The sequence below is a fragment of the Fundulus heteroclitus genome, chromosome 13 (genome assembly GCF_011125445.2).
Source record: "Fundulus heteroclitus isolate FHET01 chromosome 13, MU-UCD_Fhet_4.1, whole genome shotgun sequence".
In the NCBI taxonomy this organism is placed as follows: Eukaryota; Metazoa; Chordata; class Actinopteri; order Cyprinodontiformes; family Fundulidae; genus Fundulus; species Fundulus heteroclitus.
This window is the reverse complement of record NC_046373.1, coordinates 36327579-36351862: the sequence shown is the minus strand read 5'-3', so window position 1 is coordinate 36351862 and position 24284 is coordinate 36327579. Positions and strand designations below refer to the sequence as shown.

Sequence of the window (24284 nt, the reverse complement as noted above, 5' to 3'; positions counted from 1 at the left end):
GCTCGTCAAGACGCGTCCAGAAAGCCACACTACTCGAAGCGCTCCGGACCAGCCCCGAGGCACCTCAAAGTACCGGGGTCTCCCCTTTTATTTCTGTCTCACCAACAGGATGTTTAGAAGTGCCTGGGCAGGCGTTAGAACTTTGTAGGTGTTGGTTAATGCTTTTATTCCACGACGAAGTTGGAATTATTTTGCTGAACATTTTCTTTGTATGTGCATGCATTTTACAATTGATTTTTGCTGTGTTGATTTGTGATTCATCAATAACCCCGCCGTGGGTTACTGCTTCATTTCTTTCCATCTTCTTCCCTGCTTTCCCCCCTCTCTCTTTTCGCTTCTTCTTATCAATTTAATTTTTTTGTCCGAGCTCAAGTCGCGGGCTTTGCTTTAAACTCCCAGTTAGCTGCGCCCTCTCGAAGCGAGGCATTATCCCATCAGCGTAAGCGTGGTTACGTCATTAGGACCTCCCCTCATACGTCATCGTAGCAGCCATCTTGGGAGGGTGACGTGTATCTGAACTGTAGGGAGCTTAGCCGAACTAGCTTTTGGTAAGACATCAAAGCGTCCAGTGAGATTCCCGAAGCTGTTCTGTCTGTCAATGCTGATACGTCAAATGCCGGTGTTTTGAGGGCGGTGTTAAACAACTTTGAGTTAAGTTAAGATCTGCTAACCGCTCATTTTAATCCATTGTTTATTTTAGTTTTGTTCTTTATTTCCACATATATATTTTGCATGTTTTAGTTTAGTAATGAGTAGGGCTGGGCAAGTTAACGCGTTAATTTCGCGTTAATTCATTAGACTATTAACGGCGATATTTATTTTATCGCGCATTAACGCATGTTGCTCACATGCTTTCAGTCAGTATCAGTCAGCAGGCACGCTGACTGCAGCGCGCTGTCACAGCAGCACTCTCCCGCTCCCCTCTCGTACATGGCTCAGCGGTGCCAGCCAATCAGCACGCAGGCTCAGCCTGGCCCGCCCACTCAGCTCTCACACAAACTTAACAAACAAACAGCTGAGAGAGACCGCAGCAGCGAAAAAACATGAACAGGGAAAGTAGCACCGTTTGGCTTTATTTTAATACCGTAAATTAAATCAAGCTGTATGTTTTGTAAAAAGCCGGTTCATTTCAGTGGAAACACAACAAATTTATCTAAGCACGTGAAAAAACATGAAAACGTCGAGCCCCAGAAACGGAGAGAGGAGACGAAACTTCTGTCATTGCCCCGACAGACCCACAGACGTCTCTGACTGAGGCGTTTCAGTCCTCCAGGGAACATCCAGGTAGATCAGTGGATGGATGGATGGATGGATGGATGGATGTTACTGGAGCCCACACATAACATGTAATTAAGACCTTGAAAGAACCCAGTACATATATTAAAAAGTGTTATTTAAGATAAGATAACATTAGCTAATCCTTTTTTTATCCCACGACGGGGAAATTTATAGGATTAAAGCAACAGGCAGGTGCACACAACTCAGACAAAATTACATAAGGATTGAAATATATAAGAGGTGGATTAGCGAAAAAACACTGAACATAACATTATTATTATTATTATTATTTAACTGTAATAATAAAATAAAAACCACAAAACCCAAAAGGTCAACAGTTTCATGATACATCAAGCTTAGGGACTGGCTAATATACAGCAGGTCAAAAAAGGCCATATTTTGGCTGCAGTGCTTGCTGTTCTCTTATGAAGAAAAGATCAACTAGTGCACTAAATTCAATAGATGGGTTGAAAATATCCAGTATAAAATAAGTGCTACAAATGTTACAACACTTTTGTTCATATGGCAGCAGAACATTAAAATAAAAGTGCTCTTTACACTACTTTTGAATTCATTCTTGGAGTTTGTAAATACAATGCGATTAATCAGGGCGATTAATCGCGATTAAATATTTAATCGTTGCCCAGCCCTAGTAATGAGTAAGAATTCCAAAGTTGCTGAATCAGAGAATTACTGTAACAGGGAATTGCTTTTGGTTCAATAAAACCAACGACTGCGGAATAGAAATTGTTTTGTGTTCAATCCAATTCAGTTGCCTGGGTATTCAGAATTCAGAGCTAACCTACTTTGGAGTTAACATCTGATATTAATACAGAGACAATATCATTGGATGGTGATAAGGAATAAGGATTTAAACTCTAAGTGCAGTTACATTGGGGTTCTCACAGCCTGCTGGATAAACCTGGTCGGTTAACAGTCCGACCTGATCATTTATTCCAGCATAAATGAGTTCATAACAGCAAATTAACTAATGCATTAGTGGTATAAATACTTACAAGCTTATAGCTAACATCACCATCATTTGAACTATATTTGTTATAGCGGAATTTTGAGTTGAATGATTTATTATTTAAATTATAATACCAAATTATAATTAATAATAATAATAAGCATATTCAACCAGCTTATGGCATAACAACATATTTTTATGTTATTTTTCAAGCACTTTTCAGAATTGGAATGAAAACATCCTGGTGCCAAATGTTAAACTCTGGACTATAATGTCTAAATGACTAATCATGACGCCCTGATGTTTATACCATGTGTAAACAAATGTGTAAATAAATACCTGTTTTCATGCCGATATATTTTTTTTGCCTCTTAAACAAAGCTAGACATGGTATTATGCATAAACATATAAATTAATAAAAATTGTACATTTCAATAAAGTCATAAGTTTTGTTCATTCTCTCTCTCTCTCTCTCTCTCTCTCTCTCTCTCTCTCTCTCTCTCTCTCTCTCTCTCTCTCTCTCTCTCTCTCTCACACACACACACACACACATCTGAGCTCTCTCTCACACAATTCTGAGCTTTCACACCAACAACAATACAGGTCTTTCCAGTCTTACACTTTGCTTGCAACTGGGCAGGAGCTTAGTACCCTGAATGAGACTGTTTAGCAACTGTTTTGTGACTCCAGGTCCTTGATTCAGCCTTAGTTTGTCAAATACAGGGAAAACAAATTAATAAGCATTAAAGTACGGTTTATGGGTTGGATTTCTGCAATGTTATCAACGTGTAAAAACTCATCTTCAGAACCAATGTCTGATAAAATGGTGATCTGCACCAAGTAATCTACTTTCAGCAGTTATCACCGGTTATTGCACCGTAAACTGCAGAAAATACGTGCAGAGTTGCTCTGTCTGCCTTTACTACCGTCGGCTCCTATGGCGGAGGGATAGTTCAGCTGGATACAAAGTGTGGGCAGTGCAGGCAGGTCTCATAATAACCCCTGTTTCGTCACTTATTTTAGAGCCCAAATAAGCGATTTCACTTTCAGAAACGTGCCCAAAAAAAACGCAACCCATGACTCATGAAATTTAGAAGCGCTTTTAGAAAAAAGAAGCCCAAAGTCGCATGTTTCCGAGGGTAAAAGAAACCCTTCGGGGCGGGTGTGTTTTGCTACAGTTTTCTAGCACTCTTGAAACTACGGAAAGCGCCGAGGGTAAAAGAAACACAGTCCGGAGAGCGCGGCGGGGGGAAAACATTAGGGAACGGTGTGTGTGTTTTGACGCGACGCGTGTTAACGGTGACAAAAAAATTGTCGGCGTTAAAATGGGTTAGCGTTAACGCCGTTAATAACGCGTTTAACTGACAGCACTAATATATATATATATATACATACATGTATATATATATACACACACACACACACACACATACATATATATATATATATATATATATATATATATATATATATATATATATATATATATATATATATATATATATACACATAAAAAATGTTGTATATCTGAATATCTGGAGCGTGTAACAAAAGTAATTTCCCTCTGGGATTATTAAAGTATGTCTGATTCTGATAATAAACTATCCTCTGGAGTGTGTGTGTTAGTGTATGATTGTCTATCCTGTATGATTCTGTGTTGGCGCACTCTGTATCTTGGCTGCTGAGAAAGGTTGCAACCACTGTGACTTTAAGCAGGATTATGTTAGCGTAGCAAGCCAGCCAGACTTACGCCATATGTATTCAATACAGAGCATGTCAGTCTGGGCAGGCTAAAGGTGCGATCACATAGAATGCAAATGTGGCATCCTTATGATATCCTTATGCAAAAGGTGCAACAAAGGAGTGACGTTATGCAAAACGATGCTAAGCGAGGCCAGAGAGCGAATTCTAGCGACGCAAAACGCATGATTTTGGCGATTAAAGCGAAGCCAAAGTGACACGAAACCTGCGAAAGATGTGAAGCGACAATTGTTGAAGTTGAAAAAACTGAAGTTGTGTTGTTTATCGCGCTGCGACAACCAATCAGGAACTGGATGTGACTGTGGAGTTTACCATGCGTCACCCTTAGCGGCAGAACTGCTCATAACGCAGCGGAGCGTTTCTGTAACCATAATAGTCAAGTTGGTGGCCGCAATGAAGTAATGTTTTAACGATGCCCTTTATTATGTCCCGAATCAGCTGGAGATATATTTAAAACCTCAACATCTGGCTGCTTTAAGAACTAAAACAGAACGTGTTGCTTTGACACATCCGTAGTTATATGATTGGTTCTGTTTACGCCGACCCTGTTAGTCCCACCCTTGAAATTGGCCTCTACCCGCTGCTTTCCAGACTAATATGCCAAGTTTATGGCATAAGTCAGTCTGAGAGGCCAGGCTAGGATTACGTGGGAATAGAGAATGAGTGGATGCATAGAAATGAAAAGATAAAAGATACACTCTACTGTGCTATTGGTCATGCATGCACTGTTTGGAAGCCTTGCATTTGATTACAAGTTAATGTGAAACTTGATATTTTGAAACAGGTTATGTCCTGAGCCAGCAAACAACTTCAATAATAACTTACTGTAACAATAAAAAAACAATGCAATTACAGGTTGAAATGTAACAAAATAGGCAAATAGCCTAGAGTGGTGAATACTTTTACAAGACACTGGAAAGTATGGTTCACTCTTTTTGCTTAGACAATTAGCATTACATGAATCAACTAATTGCATGTATAGATAGAAAATAAAAAAAACTGTCCATTTAGATGAATGTAAAATTTTGAAAGGGAAAATTTCCATGGCAATTGGTCTAGTACGCACTATTTCAAAATATAACTGAGACAAAATCAACAAATCAAAGTCTGCAAATATACAAAAAGATCCCTGACATGCAGCAATTACCTGTACACGAATTGCACAAATGATTTACAAATGTAAATGTCTTTTTTCAAATCATATAGCCCAGTTACAACAATTATTGAAGGATCAGTATCTGAATGAGTTATAGTTTATGAATCCATCCTCCAAAGTGAATGACTCTTAAAGGTTTACATAATTTACACCTTTGTTATACTTTCTGCTATATAGACTCAGGTATTCAACAGTACCTTAATCGATGAAAACAAATATAACAGTGATAAATTCTAATTTGTCATGTTTTACTGTTCTGTAAAATGAGACAAATATAAATAAGACATGGTGTAAGCAAATTAATCCAGACCTAGATGTTGTTAACTTTCTTGTCCAGTACTCACCTTACTTTGCAGCCGTTGCCTGATTTGAGGAGGAGTTTTTGTCAGATTGTTGGAAGACTGAAGTCTGCAAAGATTTTCTTCCAGCTTTGGAAGAAGCTTATCTCTCCGCTGAGAGAGATGCCGGATCTGTTTATCAATGTCAACCCCACTCTGAAAAAAATAAAACAAACAAAAATAATTCAGACAATACTGTGTTGGATGTTTTAATTTCAAATGTAAAGGAACAGAAAAAGCAGTGAAAGCTCTATAAATAGCACACTACATGTGACCTAAGCCAAGCTGTTGCCTAATATAATTATAAGGAACTGGAAATGTAGCTACATGGAACTGAATGATTTGGTGAGCAAATCTTTCGAAACAAATCATAAATGAACTGTGACAGCAGCACTCAAATGTTCAAATTTTCAGGCTAAGTCCACAGAACTCTCTACGGCAGCTTTAAGGAACAGGATAAAAAGGCAGAGAAATGCACAAAGAATCTGAAACAGCCAAAATCAAGCAAACCACCTCAATATAAAAGAACCGTGGCAGGCAGCCATCACCTTCACATGATTTGCAATAAAGTTGCAAAGCTATACTATTACAATATTTGTTGTGTTATGGTTATAAATGTGGGCTGGTGCATTATAGTCACCAGTACCGACCTAGACTCTATAAAATAAAATAAAAACATTTCTTCAAGATCAACTGGCAGGGCATGATTAAAAAGTAACAGCCTACAAATAAGATACATTTGAAAAACCAAATAACTTTCTAGCTGTAGACACATTCTTTGTAAAATACCATAACAAAATTATCAAATAAAAAAATATATAATAAGACAATAAATATTAAAGCATATTTAAAGTTAGTGGTAACATTTCCTAGATCTGGTCTTGTTGATGATTACTGGCGAACATGCATCAGAGAATGCTGCAACAGATCTATTGGAATGAGTCTGATACACACTTGAATGTGAAGGTGTAGCTGACATGTGTGGTCCACCACACCAATGAAGCATCCTGTAGGTGGAGGTGTAGAGTGGACAGAGGGAAGAGGGCATGCTAGATCTGGACAGAAGATCTCGAGGTTTGAGATTCGACTTAAATTCAAAACAGCTGAACCAAAGCGAAGGAGGGTCTGGGCCTGGCTCGGTGAACACACTGCCCACACTGAAACCAGGTATAAGCAACATGTTAGATACTGCAGGGTTATCTTTTATTAGCATGGCTGTTGAATTTTCTTTCACTCATCAAAACATACCAAGGTTTACTTGTTGAAGTATACAGTATATACAATTAGTAGTCACAAAAATATTCCTGATAAATGGTTGCTTTAATCTGTTGACTTACAGACAGGTTTTTCTTTAGTTAGGCCACACTGGGTTCGCAGAGAACGAGCTATTCGGATAACATCCTGGACCAGCAGGAAATCTTTTTCCTCCTCAGGGAAATACCAGTGTGTCTGAAGAAATGGAGATGTGACATACATATTGACAAACATATTGTATATGATGAGGAAAAAAACAGTTGAAACCAGATTCACATGCACTGTGAAAAAGAACATATTACCTTTTTCTCTCTGTGTGACAGTATATCACACTAAAACTTTGCTGTTTCTGGTCAGTAAGGATATAAAATAGTTCTATTTGCTAAATGATAGAATAATGCTAGATGTAGTTAAGATTTTTAAGCTTCCTGCAAAGTCAGAAGTTTACATACATTTCTAAAGCATTTAATAGAATTGCTTTAAATGATTTAAAGGATAAATCATTTTAAACACCTCACTGGCGACATGTCACGTGCCAGCCTGCTTCAAATCCTCCACCATTATCCCTGTTCCCTAGAAGCCAAGGACCACAGGACTTAATGACTTTAGACCCGTCGCTCTGACCTCTGTGGTTATGAAGTCCTTTGAGCGCCTTGTGCTTTCACACCTTAAAGAAATAACCGATCCCCTCCTGGACCACCTACAGTTTGCCTACAGAGCCAACAGGTCTGCAGACGACGCTGTCATCCTGGGCCTTCATCACATCCTCCAGCACCTGGACTCTGCAGGAACCTACGCCAGGATCCTGTTTGTGGATTTCAGCTCTGCCTTCAATACAATCATCCCAGCTCTGCTTCAGGAGAAGCTCTCCCAGCTGAATGTGCCCGACTCCACCTGCAGGTGGATCACAGACTTCCTGTCTGACAGGAAGCAGCAGGTGGATCACAGACTTCCTGTCTGACAGGAAGCAGCAGGTGAACCATCTCTGATGGTGACGAGTCCGCCTACAGGTGGGAGGCTGACCATCTGGTGACCTGGTGCAGGGAGAACAACCTGGAGCTCAACGCTGTAAAAACAGTGGAGATGGTTGTGGACTTCAGGAAGAACCCAGCCCCAGCTACCCCCATCACCCTCTGTGACTCCACCATGGACACTGTGGAGTCTTTCTGCTTCCTGGGAACTATCATCTCCCAGGACCTAAAGTGGGAGCTGAACATCAACTCCCTCACCAAGAAAGCCCAGCAGAGGATGGACTTCCTGAAGAAGGCAGCTGAAGAAGTTCAACCTGCCAAGGACAATGATGGTGCAGTTCTACTCCTCCATCATTGAGTCCATCCTCACCTCCTCCATCACCATCTGGTACGCTGGTGCCACCGCTAAGGACCAGAGCAGACTGCAGCGTGTCATCAGGTCTGCAGAGAAGGTGATTGGCTGCAATCTTCCATCTTTCCAGGACCTGTACGCCTCCAGGACTCTGAGGCGTGCAGGAAGATTGTGGCTGATCCCTTCACCCCAGTCACAGACTATTTCAGTCACTTCCCTCTGGCAGGAGGCTGCGCTCCATCAGGACCACAACCTCATGCCACAAGAACAGTTTTTTCCATCTGCTACCAGCCTTATGAACAAGGCCAAGAGCCGCCTGTGAAACTGAACACCGCCTCTCTCCCCCGTTCAGGACTTACAAGCTTCTGCGTTACATTAACGCACAGTTTACTGAGTGTATATAGCTTCTGTATATATAAACATCCATTTTATTTTATTGTATTTTTAGTTTTTGTCTGCACCATCAACACCAAGTTAAATTCCTTGTAAGTGCAAACCTACTTGGCGATTAAACTTGATTCTGATTCTGAAATGTTTGTGACTTTTTTCATTTTCATGTAGTTTTTGCAGTAATAGCTTCTTCTTTTCTGAGGGGCCTGTCAGTCTACCTCAGCCTAAACTAATTTTACTCTGGATGGTGACGCCCTTTCACCAGCTTCCGCCAGCATCTTCACAGAGGTGCTTTTGTTCTGGAGCAGAATCTCATACCAATAACCTGTCGGGACCACCTGTCCCGCATTTTGTGAAGCTGTAAAGAATGTGAAGCTTTGTTGTCGCGCAAGTCATAAGCAGTGTGCCACATTTTAATTTTGTCTGCATAATTTCATTTAATCGTCCTTTAAACTACAATTCTAAAAAAAATTTAAAAAGAAAACACTAAACATGCGCAGCAGACGTCCATTGAGAGGGGAATTGTGGGGGTCACAGACCATAATGGTGTCATGAACCGATTTGCAATGCTCAAACCAAGAAAATACCCTTTAATGATACCCAGCAAGTGATATATATGAGAGAGAGAGAGAGAGAGAGAGAGAGAGAGAGAGAGAGAGAGAATGTGTTTGTGCATGTTAAAGAAGTATTTTGACTGAAAGTAAAAAAAAAAAAAAACTTCGAGTGATCCTGTATTTACATAAAATGGTCTGGGCTAAGCCCCGGATGTCCTTCAAAGCTGGAAACGCCCCTGGACACAACCAGTTATTAAGTTTAGGGGGCAATCACTTAATCAGGGTCATGTAGGTTTGGATTTTTTCTTTGTTTGATTGATGTTTGTTTGAAGTTTTTTTGATGTCCTAAAACACTTAAACATGAAGAAGAAAAATCAGGAAGGGGGCAAACGCTTTTTCTCACCACTGTACATCCTCCTCAGGCTGCAGAGAATGAGATAAACCCTATTGCAACCACATACATATTATGTGAACCATATGAAAATTAGCTAGAGCCTTACCAGACGAGTCGATTGGGGGTAGGGCTGTAAACACAGGCTCGTTTGAGCCAAGGCTTCAGGTCTAAAAGGTTGGAGCCTCTGCCACAGTTCTTCAGTGATAAAGGGCATGAAGGGAGAGAGCAGAGCCAGAGACAAAGACACGCAGTGATAGAGAACAGTGCTGGCCGCCTGCTTCGTGGTGCTTCTGTGGTCAGTTGCCACCTCTGTCCCCTCATTCTGGTTCAACAGCACAGCCTTTACATACTCCTTCAGGACAGAAACAGAGAAATGACAACGATTACATTATCATACTGGTACAACCTGCGGATACATGTGCTATGCCTTTTGAGGCAAAGCAAAGTGTTTCTGCATTGATCAACAACCACAATGATGTGAGTTAACAATTTGGCCTTCACAAAGTAACACATCTGGAATTGGTCAATACTACCCTAAATGAAAACAGAGGCTGAAACATTCTACCAAAGTTAAAAGTAAAAGATTAGAATATGCCTTCATTGACCATATCCTGTGTTTAGAATCAGAATCATCTTTATTTGACCATGATTGTGTATAATCAAGGGATTTCACTTCAGTTACAGAAGAGGAAGTTTCTTATAGGAAAGTATAAGAAACTTGTACTTTCCTATAAGATACTATATATCTTTTTGCACGCTCCTTCTTGGAGCTACTCGCCCCAAGAAGTGGCCATTTTGTGCTAAAAACAGTATTCTTTTCAGTTCAATTCAATTTTATTTATATAGCGCCAATTCACAACATGTCATCTCAAGGCCCTTTACAAACTCAAATTCAATCAAATCATACAGATTGGCCAAAATGTTTTCTATCTAAGGAAACTCAGCAGATTGCAAATAGTCTTGACAAGCAGCATTCACTCCTCATGAAAGAGTATAGAGTCGTCTACATTGTCGATGGCCTTGCAGCAATTCCTCATAATGAGAAAGCATGAAGCGACAGTGGAGAAGAAAACTCCACTTTCACAGGGAGGAAAATGTCAAGGAAAAGGCTCAGTGTGAACTGTCATCTGCCTCGACCGACTTGGGGGGGGGGGGGGGGGGGGTTGTTGTTAGCTTTGTTTTTATGCAGAGAAAAGAAAAAGGGGAGGTTGAGAAAGTTCAATATACTTGTTTTGTTTTGCAGCACTGTAGCTGAATACTCAGGCTGTAAGGTGTTCATCTTAACTTAGTATAGTTAATCAAGTAAAGTATAAATAATGAAGTAAATGGAACACTTTTTATACTGAATGGCGGTCTTGCTGTCAGTTACATTTACAGAGCATTTCAGTACTAACTACTCAATTTGTTTGTGGTTTTTAACCTCACTATTTAATTTACTTAGAATTTTAGTTTTATATATTACCGTGCCAGCTATAATTATTCATGGTCACTCAATTAGTTCTAGATGTACTTATGCAGTTGATACAGTATATTTAAGAGATTAGGCTGGTTTTCAATCTACTCAATATTTCTGAATGTAAAAATGTTGCACTTAAAATTTTAAGTAAATGTTTGTATTAATTACTGCACTCTAAAAAAATGAAAACTAAGGGAATAATTGTGTGTAACTGTCTGTCTGTCTGTCTGTGTGTGTGTTTGCCATTGTCACACCCGAATTTCCCCATTGCGGGACGATGGAGGAATTCTTATCTTATCATTTTAGTTCTCCTTTTCTGATAATAAAACAGACCCATTCTCTCATATCAAAATGTTCTCCTTACCAAGTAAACGTCACACAAGTTGTGCACCCAAAAGGAATACAGGGCAGATGTGACTATATGCAGCTCATAAGCTTCAAACGCCTGCTCACACTGTACAATTGTGCTGTAGAGTCGGGAACAGATCCACCGCTCCATGCTGTTCAGAGGAGTTGTCTAGAGGAAGTAAAAGGAGAAACAGCATATTGTAGCACAAGGGTTATCATCAAGTGGACTTCGCTCATTCAACCATTGCAGCTTGATCTAACTCCCAGCTGACTTTTAATGTTTCAGTTAGCCCACAGTGAGAATCCCTGAATGGACACAGAATGAAGGTTGGACTAATTTGAAAAAGGTCACTAGCAAAAGCAAAAAACAAAAAAGTATAAACAAGTGACAAAATAGAACATAGAACTGGGTTAGAAAAGTCACAAATACTTATAATAGAGAAATGATGTGCATACAATTTTGTTAACTTCTAGTTTTAAGCCAGTAGCCCACAAATGGTTAAACATTTTAAAAGCACATCCATTTTCAGGAATTCAAATTTCTTGTGGAGCTATTATTTCCATTTCCTAGAATAGGAGGTTTTACATAAAACTAGAAAAATTTGCATTTCCTGCGAAAATGCAGTGTGAATGCAGTAAGCTAAATGATTGAGGCAAAGATGCTGAAGATCTTTGAAGAAGAGATAAAATAGCTGAAAAACATTGAAGAATTTGAAAAATTTGAAGAATTTGAACATGAAAGAATATTCAATTCAATTCAATTCAATTCAATTTTATTTATATAGCGCCAAATCATGAAACATGTCATCTCAAGGCACTTTACAAAGTCAAGTTCAATCATATTATACAGATTGGGTCAGATTATACAGATTGGTCAAAAATTTCCTATATAAGGAAACCAGTTGATTGCATCAAAGTCCCGACAAGCAGCATTCACTCCTGGGGAACCGTAGAGCCACAGGGAGAGTCGTCTGCATTGTACATGGCTTTGCTGCAATCCCTCATACTGAGCAAGCATGAAGCGACAGTGGGAAGAAAAACCACCCATTAACGGGAAAAAAAAACCTCCGGCAGAACCGGGCTCAGTATGAACGGTCATCTGCCTCGACCGACTGGGGTTACAGAAGACAGAACAGAGACACAACAAGAGAAACAAAAAAGCACAGAAGCACACATTGATCTAGTAATCTGTTCTACATTAGATGGTAGTAGCAGGTGAGCCGTCTTCTCTGGATGATGTCACAGTTAACAGAACGCCAGACCAGGTGTACCTACTATGAAGAGAAAAGAGAGAGAACAGAAAGTTAAAGCAGAAATGACAACACATAATGCATAATTGAAGAACAGTAGAACTCAATATAGTGAGAAAATTAGATCCTGATATACTCCAGTAACCTAAGCCTATAGCAGTAAAACTATAAAGGTAGCTGAGAGTAACATGAGTCACTAGTTATAATTTTTGTCAAAAAGAAAAGTTTTAAGCCTAGTCTTAAAAGTAGACAGGGTGTCTGCCTCACGGACCAAAACTGGGAGTTGGTTCCACAGGAGAGGAGCCTGATAGCTAAAGGATCTGCCTCCCATTCTACTTTTAGAGACTCTAGGAACCACCAGCAGACCTGCAGTCTGAGAGCGAAGTGCTCTGTTAGGAACATACGGGGTAATCAGAGCTCTGATATATGATGGAGCTTGATTATTAAGGGCTTTATACGTTAGAAGAAGAATTTTAAATTCTATTCTTGATTTAGAATAGAATAGCTGAATGATTAGAAGAAGAAAAAACTGGGGGAATGGCACCAAATGTTTCCTAACTCGTTCTAAACACTGAATCGTTTAACAAAGCAGAAGTAGAATTTCAAACTCAAATATACTGTAGCCATATTAGGATATGCATTTCAAGGAGAATAAGGGGTTTTGTCATTGGATGTTTGACACCTCCTAACTTGGAGATGCTTTATGCAACGAGGATAAATTTATTGTGGAGCATTCCCTGTAAAGGAGGTACAGACTCTGTGAAGCACACGTTTGTAAGCCCTTCCTAGAGCTACTTCCGGTTAGCAACATGCTAACCATTAGCCGCTAACACGGTTGTGTAGAGTGTCACCGGGTGATAGTACTCTGTTAGTTTGGTCCAAATCCTGTACTGAGAAGTACCTCAAAAAGGGCGCAAATACTAAATGTCACCAAAGCTCACCAAAGATCATGGGTCAGATCAGCCTTCTTTATCAACTCAGCCTCACCAAATCTGGGCCCAGAACTTAACATTTGACCAAAACGGTGTGTAGTGCCATTTCCCACAGGTGGGTGGTGCTGTATTGGCCCGGGAGGTCATGTATGGGCATCCTGCCAGGAACTGTTGGACGCAAAAGGCCCAATTGGAAAAGTCATCAAATCCAAAAAGGGACAGAAAAAATGACATGTCTGATAATCACTGGAAATTTTTAAATCGTTAAGAGGAAGTGACTGTGCGAATTTCAGATTCCTACATTTATCACAGCCAATGCAGTGGGTGTTGAAAGTTGCCATTCTATCCCAATGGAGCCTGTCCCTGAACTATAGTAACCTCTGACCAGCAGAGTTCCGTTGTCATGGAAACTCACTTACGCCTGCAGCTGGCCAGTCTAATGAAGTGCAGACACTTTGGTCAGACTATGTCCAATTGGATTATAATGGAGAACATTGCCTCAAACAACACTTGATTATTCGTGAACCGTAAGTGCTAGAGACATCATTTTTTCAGCGATTAATTCGGAACGGACAGGGGAATAACACAAACTATGGCTTTTTGCTGGAAATATTTTAACAAAGGCGTAGAAAAATCATGATATAAAGGGGATTGTTTATGGATATGCAAAAATCCTTTAAAAAGGGTCCCGAACAAATCGCTTTAGCTGAAAAAGTATAGGAGATATCAAAATAATTCTTTCACTGTGAGGTGTGCTTTGGAGGACAACTGTGCTTATTTTTATGTTTGTACAAAAATCGGTGTAGGCATAGCGACAATGTGAAAATTGCATAATTTGGGGGCATGGAGTTCTGAACCTGTTTCAGCTGCAATTCACCCCGCAAGCAGCACTTGGTTTCTCCGGAACGATAAAGGTTAGACACGTAATTTTTACTGCGTTTATTACGTAACGGATAGGGGAACCGGACAAGCTATCGGTTTTTGCTGGAAATATTTTAATTTAGGCACAAAGGCCTCTCCCTGGGCTGCCACTTTACCGTGGTGCAGGGGTTTCAGTGTCCCAACGATCCTAGGAGCTATGCTGTCAGGGGCTTTAAGCCCCTAGTAGGGTCACCCAAGGCAGACAGGTCCTAGGTGAGGGACCAGACAACGCACAGCCCAAAAAGCCCCTTATGATGAGTACAATAATTGGATCTCGTGTTCCCTCGCCCGGATGCGGGTCACCGGGGCCCCACTCTGGAGCCAGGCCTGGAGGTGCATTGTCGGCAGTAAGTCGGACTCGTTTCCGGTGAAAGTTGGACTCCGCCAAGGTTGCCCTTTGTCACCGATTCTGTTCATAATTTTTATGGACAGAATTTCTAGGCGCAGCCAAGGTGTTGAGGGGATCCGTTTTGGTGGCCTTAGAATTGCGGCTCTGCTATTCGCGGATGACGTGGTCCTATTGGCTTCATCAGGGCGTGATCTACAGCTCTCACTGGAGCGGTTCACAGCCGAATGCAAAGCGGCCGGGATGAAAATCAGTGCCTCCAAATCCGAGACCATGGTCTTGAACCGGAAAAGGGTAGAGTGCCTTCTCTGGGTTGGGGAGGATGTGCTGCCCCTAGTGGAGGAGTTCAAGTCTCTTGGGGTCTTGTTCACGAATGAGGGGAAGATGGAGCGGGAGATCGACAGGTGGATCGGTGCAGCGTCTGCTTTGAAGAGGGCGCAGTACCGATCCGTTGTGGTGAAGAGAGAGCTGAGCCAAAAGGCGAAGCTCTCGATTTACCGGTCAATCTACGTTCCTACCCTCATCTATGGTCACGAGCTTTGGGTCGTGACCGAAAGAACGAGATCCCGGATACAAGCGGCTGAAATGAGTTTTCTCCGTAGTGTGTCTGGGCTCTCCCTTAGAGATAGGGTGAGGAGCTCAGTCATCCGGGGAGGACTCAGAGTAGAGCCGCTGCTCCTCCACGTCGAGAGGAGCCAGTTGAGGTGGCTCGGGCATCTGGTCAGGATGCCTCCTGGACGCCTCCCTGGTGAGGTGTTCCGGGCACGTCTCACCGGGAGGAGGCCCAGAGGGAGACCCAGGACACGCTGGAGGGACTATGTCTCCCGGCTGGCCTGGGAACGCCTTGGGATTCCTCTGGAGGAGCTGGCCCAAGTGGCTGGGGAGAGGGACGTCTGGGCCTCCCTACTGAAGCTGCTACCCCCGCGACTACTGCCTACTGCATTCACTAATAATAAAGAATAAAGAGAAACAGGATCTCAATAATTGTGAATGCCTACTGCATTCACACTAATAAGCATTACTGACCACTTAACATGAGCTGAGAGCTGTTTTAGACAATATGGAATAAATGCTTGATATACTTTTGAAAAAGTCAGCAACATTCTTAACCGTTTGGGAAACCAGTCACAAATGTGTCAAACTAATTCTAAGGGTGTGAATGTGTGCATGAATGGGTGAATGACTGACTGTAGTGTAAAGTGCTTTGGAGTCATATGAATATTTAAAGCGGTATACAAGTACAAGCCACTCACCATTTAGATATGTTCATCTGACCGATAACTTGAGTTATTGACTATTAGCTGGAACCCAGAATCAGACTGCAGCATGATGGTTTTACAAAGCTCTTCCAAAGATTTCAGACCCAACAAAAATTTCTAAATACTAGGTGTTCTCTAAAAACCGCAGCCCGCTTTAATGTGTTCCCCCCTCAGTCTTAAGGTTTCTACCTATCATCTCATGAACACATCTCCAACAAAAAAATTTTTTTAAATATTTTAACAACAGAAACTAAAATATTGCAAAAACGGAGTACTGTACATCGACAACAGGTCAAATAATCCTACACAGCTGAGACATGGTTTAGTATTCCATAGATTTACTCTTATAAGTATAAACAAATTTAACTCCAAATCCAATATAAAAATAATACGTTAAAAATCAGGAATGAAATTAGAGCAAAATTCCATTGTGTCCGAACATTATATTGTTCTTGTCACAGTATGGGTTTTGTTTTACACTTTGCTCTATTTACTCAGTTCATCATTCAGTAGTCAGCCAGCCCGTCACCTCCCTGTTTACTCCCCAGTCAGTTCATTCATCTGCCCAGACCAATCCCTCCTGTTTTCTCTAATTAAGTTCCAACTCAGCTCACCTGTTCACTTGCCTTTATATACCTGCCTCACTGAGTCACTCACTGCCAGATCGTCTTGTCATGTCATCTCCTTGCATCTCACTCGTGATTTTGCCACTGTGCCTTTCTGTGCATCTCCGTACTCCACCAGCTTGGACTCGATATCAGTTACATCTGCATCTCCTGGTTTGTCTTTTTTCATTAAAACACCTTTTTTTTTTGTTTTTTACATAACTCTGTGTCCGGCTGAATTTTGGGTTCGCCAGAGACTACCGTTACAAGTAGTAACAATTCTGAATACTGCCCTGGGTGTAAGACTGAAACTGGATCTCTTCTCTACATGTTCTGGACATGCAGATGTTTGGTGCAATATTGGCGCTCCATTTTAGATACTATCAAAGCTATTATGGGGGTGGAAATTCCAGCCAACCCACGGCTGATGTTATTGGGAGACCTGTTGGTCTTGCCAGGAAAGATGAGAGTTAATACTCGCTTAATCAGATTAGCCCTTATTGCAGCCAACAAGTGTATAGCTATCAACTGGAAGAATGAGACCCCACCTCGTTTTTCTCTGTGGCTAAAGGAGCTGTCATCCTGCCTTCAGAAAAGATTATGTTTCTTCTCCGGAAGAAAATGTCACTGTTTGATAAATCTTGGGGAGGATTTGTAACATTTTTAAACAACAGAGCCGTACCTATAGGTGACGTAAAAGGTCTGAATTGAATTGGGGATTGATTATAGAATTCACTTTTTTGGGAAAAAAGTATGATCACCTCACATCGCAAGCATGGGATCTGTTGATTAATGCTTTATGGCCAGGATGAAGCTGGGGACTGACCTGCATCAAAACAGGAGTGGCGATTATTTGTACCTTTTTTAGTTTCTTTGTTACATTTGGCGACTAAGCAGGGGCTCCACATTGTGGCATTTTCCCCTAACATCAAGAGAAGATGAGAAACTCTTAATTGGAAAACCTGTTTTACTGTTATGACAAGTTCTGTAATTTTGTATGTCTGTTCTTCATGTTTTCTGAGTGCTACAAGTGAAGTTAAGCAGGAGCTGGTAAACATATCAATATTGTGCAGAGTGAATGCAGTATTATAACATGCAGTCATTAAATGTGAACGGTATAAAGAATCCAAAAAAAAGAAGCAAGATTATTTCAAAATTTTAGCGAGAGCATACAAGCATTGCCTTTTTGCAAGAAACACTTGACAAGACAGACAGGAGAAATTTAAGAAAATGGGTTTTAAAATACATATTTTGCTTCTCATATATCTGGTAAAAAAAAGGGGAGTAGCCATTCTTATATCCAACAGCATTAGTTTTCATCTTATTGCAGAGCAGAAAGCTTATGACGGTAGATTTGTGATCTTAAAGGGGAAACTGGAGGAGGAAGAAGTCACTTTACGTAACATTTATGCATCCGCTGGAAGTAGCATCCAATTTTTTAAAAGAGGTATTTAATCTCATAGTTGCAGAAGCGAGTGGTATATGCATTATGTGCTGGTGATTTTAATTTACTTCTAGATCCGAAACTCAACATCACTAACAGAGTAGAAAATGACTCGTGGAAAAATAAATTTAACAAAACTTTGCAAGAACTGGGATTTATTGATATATGGAAATATTTACATAAACATGATTTGCTTTTTATTCAGGTAGGAATATTATTCAATCTAGAATTGATTATTTCTTGAAATTCAGCAAGGATCTTTATAGCGTGAGAGATTGTACAATAAGACAGAGAGATGTTTATGATCAATCTGTGTTAACTAATAAGATTACTTTAATTAAAAGGTCCAAAAACACGCTATGGAGAATTAATACAGGGTTATTAAACAGTAACTCATTTAAAATAGGAATATCTAAAGAATTGAAAACCTATTTAGAACTTTATGATAATGGGAGAGTAAGTCCAACAATTCTATGGGATGGAGCCAAAGCATACATTAGGGGTAAAATTATGTGCTACTCTAAAGAAGAGCAAAAAAACTCTCAGATTTACAGGAAAAATTGGAGCAGCGGCATTCTATAAGCAGAAATCCTTACATACTTGAACAAATGAGACCTGTTAAGCAGAAGACACATAAAATATTAAGTGGGGAAATTGGGGGGGGGGGGGATATCTATCTATATATGGCAAAAATACTATGGGTCGGGCCATGGACATTTTCATGGAAATTTAGGAAGCAACAGGGAATTTGGAATCCAAAGACAAATAAAATGACGAGCAAAATAGAAGAAATTCAAAAATAATTTGAAGAATATCATGCTGCATTATACACACAGCAAGACACAATAATCACACAATTCAAAAATGACTTGCCTCCTTGGATCTTCCATCTAAAAAGGTAAGAGAAATTTCAACAGAGGAAATTAACTCTGGGATCTCAAACCTTAGAGCCAACCAGTCTCTGGGCAATGATGGATTCCCCCCTGGAATGGTACAAGAAAATCAGGGAATCTCTACTCCCATTATTAAAGACCTCTGAAAGGTGCAGATCTTCCACCATCGTGGCGAGAGGCATTTATCTCAGACCAAAGGTGGGGAAAGACAAAACAAACCCTAAAGGGTACAGACAACTTAGTGTTTTAAATACAAATTATATGCAGCAATATTAGCTAAAAGAATAAGTATTTTGTTGCCTTCTTTGATAGATGAGGACCAGACAGGTTTCATTGGTAAAAGACAAACATGATAATATAAGAAGGGCCCTTCATATTATTGATTATATAATTAAAGAAAATAGAAGCATGGTCCTTCTTAGCCTTCATGCTGAGAAAGCATATGATACGATAGGGTGGGAGTTTATTTTTCAAGTAAGGAAGAGATTTGGGTTCTGTGATATATTTATTCAGTGTATAAGATCAGTCTACTCCTCAACAGCAGCAAGAATAAAAATTAATGGGAACGTTTCAAATCAAATAACATTGCAAAGAGGGTGTCACCAGGGGTGTCTGTTAAGCCCACTACTCTTTAATCTTTTTATTCAGCCTCTGGCTTAGGTTATCAGGTACGAGACAAGTTTACAGGGGGTGACATTAGGGAATGTGGAAAACAAAATATGCCTATATGCAAATGATGTTCTTGTAGCCATGGAAAATCCTGAAGCTGGTATCCCACTGCTTATAAACATTCTGGAAACCTATGGTATATTTTCCGGTTGTACATTCAATGTACAAAAAATCTAAATTTTGGCCTTCTTTTGCTAGTTATCGATTTAAATGGAATCAATCACAAATGGAGTACTTGGGTGTTTTATTAACAAAAAAAACTTGCACAGCTATATGAAATTAATTTCAAACAACTAAATAAGAAAATCTATGATGATCTGGACAGGTGGTGCCTGCTTCCCCTCGACTTTGGCAGCAGAGTACGGAGAATAAAGGTAAATGTTCTCCCTAGACTAATATATACATTTTTGCAGCACTTCTGGTAGAGGTTCTAGCAAAACAATTTAGGGGGTGGGATAAGCATTTTCCAGATTCCCCTCTGGCTCCCCCCATGGTGCTTAGAACGCCTGGGGGGAGCCACCTGCCCAGAGGGCAGAAGGTCTGAGCCATCCTGGGGACACAACTGGGCCAACCAAGCCACCCTTACTGCATGGTGCATAAAACTACAGTTCATGCAGGGATTCTCAGACAACGCCTCCACAAGGTGCTCATGTCCAAGGCAGGTAGGGCACAGGTCGTGGCCATCCTCTGCCTGGAGGGCAGCCCCACAATCCATGCAGCAGTGGGAGCCATCCGTGTTGAAGGTCGACAAGGCTCAGCCCAATTGAGAAACGAAAAATTAGCTAAAATCGGGAGAGGGGGCGTGAATGCAGCGGTCACCAATTATAGCAGAGCAGACTGACGAAAGAGGCTGCAAACAAAAAGAGCCTGATATTGGGAGAGGGGGCGAAAACCGCTACCGTCACCAGGTATAAAACCAATAAACTAAAAAAAGCTAATAACGTTTGCCGTATGCAAACTTCGGCAAGCGAAGTTGGTCGCACTGAGAGTAGGGGCGAAAACGCTGCCATCACCAGTCCGCAACAAAAACAGCACCAAGTTGTAGTAGTACCACAACACGGTAACAAGAAGCTGTGAGCTGGGAAAGGTCACCAGCAAACAGTGAACTTACCTTCCAAAATCCTCTGGCAGATCAACCCGTTGCAGCCCTGGGAGGGTGGAGAAAAACCTCAACTCCAGTCAGCAAGAGACAGGGGCGTCAAACAACGGGGAAGCAAAGCCATATAGCAAACCGCTTGCGAGAAGAAAAAAGGAACAGAGCCAAGAATGACAGCAGGCTGTGTAGCCTCCGAGTGGTCATCCGGCGTCACAGGTGTGACTCTGTTGGTATAATTACTCGAACTGCGCATGCCCGAAGGGAACATTCAGTGCTTTCAGCACCGCCTCTGGCGGTCAGGAGGGATGAAATAGAACTCCTCTAATTAACTTCCTTAACTAATAATAATAATCATTGATCTCACAATGGAGAAATTCACACCTGCATTTTAACCCATCTCATTGGGGAGCAGTGGGCTGCCACTGCTTTTTTTAATTTAGACATTTTGAAATAAAATCTTGTGTTGTAGTCATAACACCGTGATATTTTTCTTTAGGGTTATACCGTCAGAATTTCAAATTGGCCCAAACAACGGGGAAGCAAAGCCATATAGCGAAAATATGTGGTTTTCGAACGGATTAAAAATAAAAAATAAACTTCTGTACCACAACGGATGGTGGCGACCACAATGCTGTCATTACCCATACGTTTATTTCATTTCTAAATGCTGTCAAGAAGATGTATTTGTAATTGAAAAATCTGGTTGACTGACTGAAGCTAAACTTCTGCCACTGCCTGGGAGAGTGGGCACCTCAGTCAAGTAAAGGGCTGGATCCCAGCTGCATAACGTTCATGTATCGCGACTGTAATGGCAGCAAGTTCTGTGGTACATAATTTATACAGTTTAACGTGTCTTTAAACCCAAGTATGTTATTTTTAATAAATGTACAGTATTTTTCTCATATTGTTAATTTGCCCTTAATGTACACTATTTTCCTTTTTGTTGTTATTTTTTATATTTTTTTACCTTTATGTGTATTTGCACACTTTGCCTTTCACTTTGCTGCTGGTACACCCTAATTTTCCGACCACGTGATAATAAATGATGCTATATTTTATTTATCTATGTTCGTTTTCACTTAATATAGTTCACCCATAGAAGTAGATTTGACATAGTAAGGTCTTGTTAAACATCTAATCAGAACCACATTTTTAGGGTGATGACACAATAACTTACAGTTCTGGAAAATCCCCCGCTATAGCTGTTAAATCTCTGCGCTATTAATGTGGTTCAGCTCCCAATTCTTCAGCTAAAACTGGTGCTCAATGCTAACAAGATCAAATTAAAATGATTGCTAACACCAAGAAGGTGCCTCAAACTACCCCCACTGTGTCCACTCTTGAGGGAAATGTCTTAGGTGGTTCACATGTACAAACACCTAGGTGCCTTGCTTAATGATTCCCTCAACTTCAAGCCCCATATTGTCAATCTTGTGAAGAAACTCTAACAGGGCTTTTTCTTTCGAAATATATGCAGTTTTTTCCTTTGAGTTGAAAAAGTGGCTTGTAAAAGCACATTTTTTTTCTATTTTAGATTATGGAAACCTGTTGTACATAAACGCCTCAATTCAATGTCTATTAGATTGACACTGTCTATGATGTTTCTCTGAGGTTTGTTACAAACTATATTGCCTTGACCCATCACTGTGAATGGTACTCTAAAGTGGGACGGCCTTCTTTGTCCACCAGGAGGCATTAGTATACTTTTACTTATAAGGCCAAGCTTGGGCTGTTGCCCTCAAACATCTGGGATTTCAATACACGGGGAAGTGTGGTTTCTTACTCGTGTTCCAATGATCCCTTGTTGCTCTCTGTTCCACTTCCTCACACAGAACTGGAAAAAAGGGCTTTTGTTTACTTAGCTCCATCTACATGTAACATGTTGCAAAAAGTCTGGAAATTAACTAAACCTATTTCATTGAGTGCCTAAATCCAAAGAGAGCACAAGAGACAACTTTAAATTGTGACTTTTTTCTTAATTAGTTTTTCATGTTATTTATTTAATTTATCTTGAAAAAGACATTTGTATTCTCAGTGGGACTTGCCTGGTTTAATAAATGTAAAAAAAAATAAAAAAATAAAAAAACAGAGCCTGAATCACTGTTGATCCACTCCATATAGTTTTTAAATTTTTTCTGCAACCAAACACAAGCCAGAAGAAGACTGGGTCTAAGATTGGTGCTAGGTACAACATGACAAACTTAAACTGTAGCAATCACTGTACCTCTTCCAGTGTTCCCACCGGTGTTGCGCTATCACCAAAAACTCCCAATGTGAATCTCAGGGTCTGCCACATTTTATTGCAGAAGTGTCTGCAGCCAAGAACTTGGGATACGGACAAACTAATGTCGCCACCTAAAAAAGAAACAGAAAATATGTTTATTAGGAATCAAGACAACCACAGAGTGTATTGTGTAAATCTTCCCTGCTCATGATATTAGTTTAAAGCAAGTGCCCCAAGATGACCAACACCTGTATGAATACAGATAGTCTACTTTCACACTGACAGTTCTAAAAATAAAAAAAATAATAACAAAACAAAGTGAGAGTACAATTTCTCATGGAGTTCTATAAAAAAATGAAGCAATCTGTAAAATGTTAGTTTACAGTTTGACAATGTACAGACATCCACAATGATGACCATTCAAAAGAATAAAAATGAATTGCAAGCTAAATTGGTGTCAAAACATTTTCAGAAAGAACTGAATGAAAGTCCAGTTGCCTCTGATATCCCTACATTGTCTGTTTGCAATATAGGGATGATTTTGTCGCCTTCATACAACCAACACCCCAGGGGAGATTAAGGGGCTCTGGGTAATAATGGTTTTTCAAGAGACCAAGACTCTGGGCAGTAAAACTGAAGCCTGCTAGAACATCTGTCGTTTATACAACAAGACAGCGATCCTAAATCCACATCAAAATGGTTGAATAAGAAAGAAAGAACTGAAGAAAGGTGAAAAAAAATACTGACATGTGTTATAAGAATTATTATTCTGAAGTCACTATGGCCTCACACCACTCGGACAGAGGAGGCCTGGAGACCTGATGTCTGTGTATAAGATCCACTGTTTTCTGATATCAAGGCCAAATGCTGCAGCTGCTGAGGGATACTGATTGTTTACGATAGACTGTCTTTGTTTTGTCTCATGGGAAGGCCACGGTGCAGTATTAGGGGAAGCCCGAAAAGCGAGGCAGACAGAGACAGGGCAGACAGAGACTGCAGCGGAACCGTGGGGTGCGATTACTTTCCATCTATGTGAATCTCTGCTCTGTTTCTCAATAAAAGTGCTGGAACGTTATACCACCGTCTCGTCATTTAGTAAAGATGGGAACTCAGTTACTATTGTTTAATATTCCACCCAAAACTCCCATAACAATTTGGCGTAAACGAACAAGATCTCCGACCGACGAGCGAGGGAGTCCGAGGACAGGAGCTGCTTTGGCCGGCCCGGAGAGGTTATCCGGCCTCTGGTACCCCGAATGGATTTTCAAGGGATGTGGAGGAGCTCCTGGTCTCGGAGCGTCTCTGGGCGTCGGCGCGAAGATCCGAACCTTTCTTTCATGAGACGGTAAGGGGATTATTTTCCAGCTCTTTTAAAAACAAACGCAATTGGTCAAAAAATGCTTGCAAGCTTTTAAAATTTAAA

The 24284-nt window shown here is 40.5% G+C and overlaps 1 protein-coding gene across 4 annotated transcripts in view; it reads right to left on the bottom strand.

Annotated features, from left to right (window-relative positions):
• Window positions 1-24284, bottom strand: part of vars2 (valyl-tRNA synthetase 2, mitochondrial) — a 106576-nt gene that overhangs the window by 3723 nt on the left and 78569 nt on the right. For 2 of the 4 annotated variants that reach the window (XM_036145630.1, XM_036145633.1), the window contains 7 exons: window positions 22862-22992; window positions 22421-22471; window positions 11239-11391; window positions 9525-9770; window positions 6841-6952; window positions 6458-6660; window positions 5510-5659 (listed from right to left, as the gene is read on the bottom strand). In XM_036145630.1, coding sequence (XP_036001523.1) covers window positions 5510-5659; window positions 6458-6660; window positions 6841-6952; window positions 9525-9770; window positions 11239-11391; window positions 22421-22471; window positions 22862-22992 — 1046 coding nt within the window. The remainder of the gene's footprint in view (window positions 1-5509; window positions 5660-6457; window positions 6661-6840; window positions 6953-9524; window positions 9771-11238; window positions 11392-22420; window positions 22472-22861; window positions 22993-24284) is intronic. The other 2 variants (XM_036145631.1, XM_036145632.1) reach the window with 2 other exon arrangements.